This window comes from Haliotis rufescens, unplaced genomic scaffold (assembly GCF_023055435.1).
Source record: "Haliotis rufescens isolate VD_foot unplaced genomic scaffold, xgHalRufe1.0.p SCAF_8, whole genome shotgun sequence".
Classification (NCBI taxonomy): Eukaryota; Metazoa; Mollusca; class Gastropoda; order Lepetellida; family Haliotidae; genus Haliotis; species Haliotis rufescens.
The window spans coordinates 48,568,303-48,579,003 of record NW_025964372.1 but is presented as its reverse complement, the minus strand read 5'-3'; the positions used below and the strand labels follow the sequence as shown (position 1 = coordinate 48,579,003).

The 10,701-nt window shown below is 44.0% G+C and overlaps 1 protein-coding gene across 1 annotated transcript; it reads left to right on the top strand.

Annotated features, from left to right (window-relative positions):
• The first annotated feature begins 3,877 nt into the window (after positions 1-3,877).
• On the top strand, positions 3,878-10,310 carry LOC124115159. Its single transcript, XM_046476037.1, has 5 exons — positions 3,878-3,896; positions 5,938-5,990; positions 6,781-6,926; positions 8,275-8,442; positions 10,172-10,310. Exons 3-5 carry the CDS (start codon positions 6,785-6,787, stop codon positions 10,228-10,230), a joined length of 369 nt encoding a protein of 122 aa, XP_046331993.1. The 5' UTR covers positions 3,878-3,896; positions 5,938-5,990; positions 6,781-6,784; the 3' UTR covers positions 10,231-10,310.
• The last annotated feature ends 391 nt before the right edge of the window (positions 10,311-10,701 follow it).

Sequence of the window (10,701 nt, the reverse complement as noted above, 5' to 3'; positions counted from 1 at the left end):
AGCTCCACCCATGTCACGAGGGAAGGGAGGCATCATTGTCTAGTGTGAGCTCCGACCATGTCACGAGGGCAGGGAGACATTATTGTCTAGTGTGAGCTCCACCCATGTCACGAGGGAAGGGAGGCATCATTGTCTAGTGTGAGCGCTACCCATGTGACGGGGAAAGGGAGACGTCATTGTCTAGTGTGAGCGCTACCCATGTGACGGGGAAAGGGAGACATCATTGTCTAGTGTGAGCTCCACCCATGTCACGAGGGAAGGGAGACATCATTGTCTAGTGTGAGCGCTACCCATGTGACGGGGAAAGGGAGACATCATTGTCAAGTGGGAGACTGTACTTATGTCACGAGGGCAGGGAGACATTATTGTCTCGTGTGAGCTCCACCCATGTCACGAGGGAAGGGAGACATCATTGTCTAGTGTGAGCTCCACCCATGTCACGAGGGAAGGGAGGCATCATTGTCTAGTGTGAGCGCTACCCATGTGACGGGGAAAGGGAGACATCATTGTCTAGTGTGAGCGCTACCCATGTGATGGGGAAAGGGAGACATCATTGTCTAGTGTGAGCGCTACCCATGCCATTAATTTAGGTAGGGAGACATTATTGTCTAGTGGGAGACTGTACTTATGTCACGAGGGCAGGGAGACATTATTGTCTAGTGTGAGCTCCACCCATGTCACGAGGGCAGGGAGACATTATTGTCTCGTGTGAGCTCCACCCATGTCACGAGGGAAGGGAGGCATCATTGTCTAGTGTGAGCTCCACCCATGTCACGAGGGCAGGGAGACATTATTGTCTAGTGTGAGCTCCACCCATGTCACGAGGGAAGGGAGGCATCATTGTCTAGTGTGAGCGCTACCCATGTGACGGGGAAAGGGAGACATCATTGTCTAGTGTGAGCGCTACCCATGTGACGGGGAAAGGGAGACATCATTGTCAAGTGGGAGACTGTACTTATGTCACGAGGGCAGGGAGACATTATTGTCTCGTGTGAGCTCCACCCATGTCACGAGGGAAGGGAGGCATCATTGTGGGGGTGGGGTGGGGGGGGGGGGGTGGGGGGGGGGGGGGGGGGGTGGTGGTGGTGATTATGGGTTTCGGGGGTCATGAACAAATAACAGCGAAAGAAGGGGGTCGACAAAATGACACAGTTCTATGTTTTCTCAAATGAAAAAGTTATAAATTTCATAAAAACATTATGTACGGACTGGTCATATGTTATGGGTGAAGGGCATGAAAAAATATTACAGATATTTGGGTGAAATAAAATATTGGGGGGGGGGGGGGGGGGGGGGGGATAAGCAGGTTATGATACAGTCCAATCCAACTGCCCACCCCCCTTATAATAAACGACCAGTCCCTATGTTATACCTGTATGTTTATACACCTCACTCCAAGCAGGAAAGGATGAGTGAATGTGTTATTTCGACTGAGACTTTCAAACTTTTAAAGTCTTACAGAACCGAAAACAGTATGCTCTTAGAAGAAACATAAACCCAGCATGCATTACGAAACTCTCATTACTATATCTCTATGTTCGTTGTTTAACGCCACACTCAGCACTATTCCAGCCATATGACGTAGGCCTGTAAATTATCGAATTTGGACCAGACAATCCAATGATCGATATTGTGAGCAACATACTGAGGTATATGGATTCGAAACTAGGCAATTGCAGGAGATTCGTGTTTTTTCGTCAAGGAATGGCTGAAGGTTCTACTACACCAAATCAGAACCAGTTTGGACAGTGCGGTTTTCAGTGCAGATCGAGAGATATCTACAGGCTGTGATTGGAGGATATTCTGTAAGATTTTTATGTCTTTCAAATGAAATCCATCCAGTAATTAAAACTGACCATGTTTTTCTATATTTAGTGCTGTCTTTTTCAACATGATGACTGATGCTGAATGTGACCACAGCTATTTTCAAGTAGGTGACATTTGGTGCAAAACTGGGGATGGTGTGTTTAGCTTCCTGTACTCGGAAAAGGAGCTTGCTAAGCTAGTCATTTTTTATGTTTTTATTGCTGCTCTAAGGCCAAACTGTGCACACACGTACAGGTAATAGCTGTTGAATGCTTAAAAAAATATAACGTTACTATAGAAGTCTATGGGAAAACATTTGGTTGTGTGTAACCTGAACATGGCATTGCGTTGTTCGGGATATTCTAGTAAGCATGAATACATCTACAGATCTGAAGGAGCCGCGACCCTGCTATTTGTGTCACATTCAGCCATCAAATACATTAAACGTCAACTGAAGAAATAAGCACAATCACTAACTTCACAGATTGGACAGGTTCATTCCAGTACTTTGGTTTGCAAGGTTCTTGAGATCTTACACAGGGGAAGACAGCACACTGCTTCATCGCACAAAGGATGAAGTGCTAAATTAAAATAATAAGTCAAGTTTGTTTCGCACACATACACGGACGCGCGCGCACGCACGCACACACACACGTACACATACACGCGCGCACACATGTACGCATACACGCGTACACACACACATAAACACACGCACAAATACACTCACACACTCACGCACGCATACTTACATATACACACATAGATTTTTTTATCATATAATGGGTAGGTTTCTCGGCAGGATAAAGCCAACGGATAAAAACGATATCCGTTGGGGTCATATGCGGATAGAGATGCAAATATCAAAGGTCACGTAGGGACTACTTTCACTGTTTATAAACAAACACGGCGTCGCACTCGTCATTCGGCGATCGAGTCAGAATTAACCATCGGGAATCTGGATAAACTACAGGCATAATTGCTATCATTATCAAAAGAACAGTCTAATATACTGAAAATCTGTGTCTAACTGTGACGTAGCTAAGGCATTTTATAAGTTTTGGCAACTTTGGAGATATACATTTCGAAACAATTTGGCGAGGGCACGAGACCTAGCCAAGCGGGATCAGTAGCCATATCTGTGCTTGTAGACCTCTGCGGCTTGAAACCTCCTCCACAAATTAAAATAGTTGGATTTGGCGGAAATATGTTTGAATTGTTACCTTGTTTCGTTTTTTCGCTGTGTGTACATCTGACAACACTTCTTATCGTTATGACATGACAGACCGACTGTCAACAACATCTGACCGTGGCCGTGACGTCTCATAGACTAGGGTTAGAGTAGTTTCCCTTTGACAAAGGGCAGTTACTCTAGCGGACAGACCGATGGATTGCCGCGAAAGACAATTAAAAACAATTGTTGTTTTGCGTATATGTTGCTTGGCCACTGTATAAGAAACATATTTCAGTTGGAACTATATTGGCTACTGTCACTGTCCGACTGACACATCACTTACCCTGTGACGTAATAAATATTAATGCGCGCATTCCAGGAAAACTCTCAATGTTTCGGTAATGTTTGTGAGTGAGGGTAAAGCGATTTTGAAGCACAGAATTAAAGAATGACATTATATGATAAAGAGGTTATCACGCTTGTGTGTTTGGGGATGGTAAATATCCTGTATTAGGAATAAACACTATGTATTTAGCTCGCCAAGGCTCCCTTAATACAATGTTTATTCCTAATGCAGGATATTTACCATCCCCAAACACACTCGCGTGATAACCTCTATATATTCCGCATTCGAATACTTACACACACTCACACACATACACACACAGACACAGAGACACACATATGGATTCGTGTTTTATTGTCAACGAATGGCTGAACATGGCATTGCGTTATTCGTGATATTCTAGTGGGTATGAATACATCGACAGATCTAAAGGAGCAGCGACCCTGCTATTTGTGGAAGTGGTCACGTGACACTGATAACAGATTAACATCTCCGACAGCATGGTAAGTGGACTTTTTCTTTATAGAATTTATAACCTCAGTTGGAATAAAACAGTTTACTTATACATCTGTAAGTACAAATACATTCACCAAGAGATGTGTGATGTGTGTTACAATAAAGCTGAAAACAATTTGCTATTTGTTTAGAAATTAGAAAATCATTCCGTATGAAGTTTATTTGTACACAAGAAATAAAGTCAGTATCTTTTTGTCAAGTGTAAACTATTATATACCCAGCAGGGCCGTACCCAGGTCAGTACACCTTACAAGGCACACAAGGATGCCAGTCTGTAAGGGTTTGTCAACAAATATACTCACCGCCAAAAGAAACGCGGACCACGGAAACATGTAGAGAAATATGTGCGTTATGAAGAGATGTTTCCAATGTGTACCAATTAATGATAAAACTAACAATAAGTCAAGTGTTGCCACAGTGTGACTTTATTCTTATCGCGATATGCTGTACGTGATTTCCAAACCAAATCTAATCCTGCAAGAGACAAATGGTGATCTCGTGTCATGGATCTATGACGTCACATGTGATACGTTCATCAGCGTCGAACCAATGTACATGTAACATCTCTTCAATGTGAGTAAGTCTTCACATGTTAACCAACATTTATGGTATTCACGTTTCTTTTGGCGGTGAGTATATACCTCACGAATAAAAAGATAAGCCATTTCGTTCGAATATCTAGAAGTCAACCAAATAATACAAAACTATTGAATCGAATAGTTGTGACATACAACGAAACCCCGCTAATTCGGATTAATGGGGTCCGGATAGACGAGATGTTGGTGTATTCCACGTGTGGAATGACTATCTCAGTTTGTAGATTCCACGTTATCAGAAGTTCTAGTAGGCATGTGAAACTGACAGGTGCGCTGGTCATATTCAGCCATCAAATACAGTAAACGTCCACTAAAGAAATAAGCATAAGCACTAACTTTACAGATTGGACAGGTTGATTCCAGTACTTTGGTTTTCAAGGTTCTTGAGATCTTACACAGGAGGAGACAGCACACTGCTCCATCGCATGGGGGATGAAGTGCTAAATTAAAATAATAACAGTCACGTTTGTTTCGCACACATACACGCACGCACACAATCATAAACAAACACGCACACATACACTCACACACACACACGCACGCACACTTACACATACACACATAGATTTATATATTCCGCATACGAAAACTTACACTCACACACATACAGACAGACACAGATACATTCAAAGACACACAGACAGACACACACAAAGAGATTAGACAGACAGACAGACACAGACGCAGACAGACACGCAGAGACACGGACACACACACATACACACACACACTCACACACAGACACACACACATATATACATACAGACAGACAGACACACAGACAGACACACCCACACACACAGACACATACACATACACACATACAGACAGACACAGACAGACAGACACACACACACACTTACAGTACAATGTAAATATGAGAGATGTGTATCTCTCATGTTTACGGGACCGCCTCCGTGGTCTAGTGGGTAGAGCATCTACCAGGAGAGCGCAAGTTCGGTGGTTCGATCCCCGGCAGGTCATACCAAAACACATTAAAAGATGGTACTTGTTGTACCCTGTCTGGCGCTCGGCATAGAGGGGCTAAATCAAGGATTGGTCGGCATGGAGTCAGTATACCGTGTCTCTCTTGGGTATCCTTAAATTGATATCTGTGGCATGGTATCTCAGTGGGCTAGCACACACGTACATGCATGTCGCTATATAGGAGGAATAATCTTGAGTTTCATGTTGTTCAACGCCGCACTCGGCAATATTCCAGCTATATGACGGCGGTCTGTAAATAATAGAGCCTGGAACAGACAATCCAGTGATTGACATCATGAACAATTGGGATACGATGATATGTATCAACCGAGTCAGTGAGCCTGACAACCCGATCCCGTCAGTCGCCTCTTACGACAAGCATAGTTGCCTTTTACGGCATGCCTGGGTTGCTGAAGACCTACTCTATCCCACGGGTCGAATAATCTTGAACTTCATTTCCCCTCACCCACATCTCATATTTATGACCTTAATTGATGACATTCTACTTTCAGATTAGTCTATCCGGGATATTGAGTATAGTTGTCATCGCAGCTTTGACGTTGGGGTGAGCAGACTTCCTGTATGGCCTTATATTGTTATATTAACCAGGAGTGCGACAGGTCGGTGGTTCGATACCCGGGCACGTCATATCAAAGAGACGTTACAAGATGGCGCTCGGCATTAAGCAGATAAAACAAGAGTTGGTCAGCTCGGAATCAGTGTACTTAGAAATCCATGCAAAGTTAAAACCCATTTCTCTAAGTCAACTTCACTATGCTTCTTTGTACGACCATTTCTGGTGTCCCCCGCCGTGATATTGCTGGAATATTCCTAAAAGCGGCGTAAAACCATACTCACTCACTCACTCTTTGTACGAACCCTACCATTGCCTGAAATTAATGCAATATGTCGTTGGTGTTTGTCGCACTCAGCAATATTCCAGCTGCATGACGGCGGTCTGTACATAACCGAGTCTGGACCAGACAATCCAGTGATTAACATCATGAGCATCGATCAACACATTTAGGGAAGCAATGTGTAGAACAAGCAGCCACAAGACGAACCCCATGAGACCATTGTCGTTTGCACAAAGTAAACGCGGCAATCATTGGTCTAAGACGTCGATGACGTCACTCTTGCTGCAACCAAGCCTTTCCTTGATTCGTTGCTTAAAAATTAGTGATAGTGGGTGAGCGTTGTGGATAAAATCCGTGATGTATTTCATGTAAACACGTTCTGTAAAGGCATTTAAAAGTTTTAGTTGCTATTTCTATTATGTTAGGTATGAATTGGACACTATTTGCCAAATGCTAGTGTTTATGTTGTAATGAGCCTGTGGGTGTTGTTGTCCCCAGGGTGATGGGCCACCCCGAGCGTCCCCCCCTCGTCGACCCTACTCAGGCCAGGCAGTTGTTTCATCTTGCCGAGATGAACAGGACAGCAGATGGGTTTCTCACAAAGCTGGAAGTCGCTGACATATTTACTGCATTTGATGGGAACGGTGAGCACTGGAGACATAAAACATTATCTTACTCCCATGTCAGAATGGTGGGATCTGATGGGTTCACGTGATCTTGATAAAATACTGTGTTAATGCCAGATGAAAGGTACTATATTTCTTGTTGATAACCAAGCGTTTTTCCGGTTGGCTCTGTATTATCAAGTCTAGTTCCGGGGAGACAAGTGGTATTAAGTCTAGGTTCGGGGAGACAAGTAATATCAAGTCTAGTTCCGGGGAGACAAGTAATATCAAGTCTAGTTCCGGGGAGACAAGTGATATCAAGTCTAGTTCCGGGGAGACAAGTAATATCAAGTCTAGTTCCGGGGAGACAAGTGATATCAAGTCTAGTTCCGGGGAGACAAGTAATATCAAGTCTAGTTCCGGGGAGACAAGTAATATCAAGTCTAGTTCCGGGGAGACAAGTAATATCAAGTCTAGTTCCGGGGAGACAAGTGATATCAAGTCCAGTTCCGGGGAGACAAGTGATATCAAGTCTAGTTCCGGGAAGACAAGTAATATCAAGTCTAGTTCCGGGGAGACAAGTGATATCAAGTCTAGTTCCGGGGAGACAAGTAATATCAAGTCTAGTTCCGGGGAGACAAGTGATATCAAGTCTAGTTCAGGGGAGGCAAGTAATATCAAGTCTAGTTCCGGGGAGACAAGTAATATCAAGTCTAGTTCCGGGGAGGCAAGTAATATCAAGTCTAGGTTCGGGGAGGCAAGTAATATCAAACCTACAACATCCTTCTAACTCAGTGACACAAATCTACATCCAGATCAGGAATATATCGTCCATATCCGGGTGGATCAAGTGCATGAAGTTTTGTGGCTCATTGATATTCGATGTGCAGTTGCTTCCCATAGCCGTGCATAGATCTGCTTGTCGGGTGCTTGAATCCAGTAATGAACCTCGGTATGCTAGCCTAATACCTGGGATCGCTGGTCCAAAGTGCACGTTCATCCCATGTCAAGCTCACCGCCGGGATATAACTTAATTCTGTTTAAAGCGGCGTTAAATCCAACTCACTCACTCACTGCACCTATATTATAACCGGGGGCCGCGATTCGCTGTGCAGAGTTGCGCCCCTTGGGCACGCCAGAAACCTATGATTGTGGGTTCGAATCCCGGTTCTAGGTTTGTCAGCACCATACCCGTGCTCGTGGGTTTCACCGAAGTGGTAAACGTCTGAGACCTGCATCACTTCGGGCTTTCCTCCCACATTAAGCCGACACACCGTGATATAACTGGAATACTGTTAAAAGCGGCGTTAAACAAAACTCACTTACTCACTTATATTATAACCTGTACTCATATGATACGTTACTGTTATGTTACTGTTATCCCCAGGTGACGGGACGATCGCGGAGGCGGAGTTCACTGCCCACTGGCAGAGTCGGAATCTCGGCAGCGTCCTGGCCGCCGTCTACCTCTTCCACCGCGCCGACACCGACCAGAACGGCATCATCACCCGAACACCCGACATGGACAGGGTCTTCAGCTACTTCGACCTCGACGGTAGATATTATGATAAACTGTTATTGAGGCACACAACGAACACTCCCCAAGCTACCATGAATTAAGTACACTTAAGTACACTCTGTCTGCCTCTACCCGTGAAGATCCGGGTAATGAAAGGTCTTCAGCAACCCATGCTTGGCGTAAGAGGCGACTAACGGGATCAAATGGTCAGGCTCGCTGACTTGGTTGATTCATGTCATCGTATCACAATTGCGTAGGTCAATGCTCATGATGTCAAACACTGGGTTGTCTTGTCTTGACTCGATTATTTACAGACCGCCGTCATATAGCTGTCCTACTGCTGAGTGCGGCGTCAAACAACAAACACACAGACAAAGAAACACACAAACAAACAAACAAACAAAGAAAGTTAAATGGGGTGGGGTAGTTACAATGGCTCATTGCGTGTCCGGTTGGTGTGATTCTGACACTATTTACACTGACTGACTGAGTTTTGTTTTAACGCCGCTTTTAGCAATATTCCAGCAATATCACGGCGGGGGACACCAGAAATGGGCTTCACACATTGTACCCATGTCGGGAATCGAACCCGGGTCTTCGGCGTGACGAGCGAACGCTTTAACCACTGGGCTACCCGACCGCCCCTGTTATTTCCAATCAGCAACATGAGCTGTGCTATTGCTCGCTCACAGGGACATGGAATGCCTTCCATCTCATGCGCCGCAGTTCGTTCTGCAGTTAGTGCTTCACGAAGGCGTGTCATGATCCTATGATTTTGGTTAGAATCCCAAATTCGCCTGATTGGGATTCTAAATTCTAGGATTGTCAGCACCATATCCGTGATCGTGTGTTTTACCAAAGTATAAACGTCTATGGTCCGCGTATATTCGGGCTCTCTTCCAACATCAAGATTACACCCCATGATATTGCTGAAATACAGTTCAAAGCGGCGTTAATCTCAAACTTTGTCACTCAAACCCTCACATTCAGCCAATGCTGACTATGTGAGTGAGTGAGTGAGTTTTGTTTTAAGCCGCTTTTAGAAATATCCCACTCGGGGTATAACAGAAATGGGTTTCACACATTGTACCCATGTCGGGAATCGAACCTGGGTCTTCGACGTGACGAGCGGAAGCTATAACCACTGGGCTACCCAATCGCCCCTCTGATATATGACACCATTTAGTCAGCAAATATTACACGTAATGCTCACAATGTTCCCGATACACTGAGATACCCCCTTGTATTAAGGGCATGAGTAGATCTAGTCGGATGTTTTGAAAGCTTAGTGTGAACGTTGTCTTAGGAACAACACCGTGCCTGCGTCTCCATGTTCAGCGGCCTGACAGGAATACGTGATGCGTCATAAAATATCCCCCAATCACTCAAACCGAGTGAAATGGGCGATCTTTTTCAATTTATGTTCCCTTCACTAACCCGCTAGGAGCGCTGACCCGGACGGTCCAACCTCAAACTGGCGGCGCATGTGGAATGCGCGATACGAGCAGTACATGTTATTATCACACCTATAGACAGTTAACCAGTTAACCTTCACCTACATCGGCAACGTGTGCTTTTGTGAGTGAATTTTAGTTATGAGTGTGTGAGCGAGCGGCATCGCATGAGACCATCCCTTTATCTCAGAACAGCTTGGGTTTCCTGCATTCGGGATCAATAATCACAGCAGCATCACACCATTTTTCGTGGACGATTAGCACTTTGTGATCGGTTACAGTTCTTCTACAGTATTGCTGTCTATTTCCAGATAACGGAAAAGTTAGCGAACCCGAGTTTGTCGTCGTTTGGGCCAGTCTGACGTCATAACTGGAGCATATGCTGAAGATATGGCCACCATCCTTGAAAGATAGAAATTATGAGAATAAAAAGTAAAGTATTTTCAAAAACTGATTTATTCTGTTTTCTGTGATATGAAAATATTCATTTCTGAAAAAATGAAAGAAATGGCCATCACGCAAAGTAAACAAAGAAACCACAAAAATAACAAAATGTACATTTGCAACACATTTCATGAACTATAATTTGTTCTATAATTGAAATTGTTTGCTTGAAATATTCAAACCAAAGTGATCAATTAACGGTATAGATAAAGCTTGGTAAATGTCCAAAACAAATGAAATATTGTCTGGTATATAAGAATTGTCATAGTTGAAATAGCATTTTTATCTTTTAATTAAATACGAAGAGAAAGGGTGTTCCCATTTTTTGCATCCTCTTGCCTATATCAAGGCCTAGTTTCTACAATACTTTGATAAAAAGGCTAGTGGACGCTCTTGC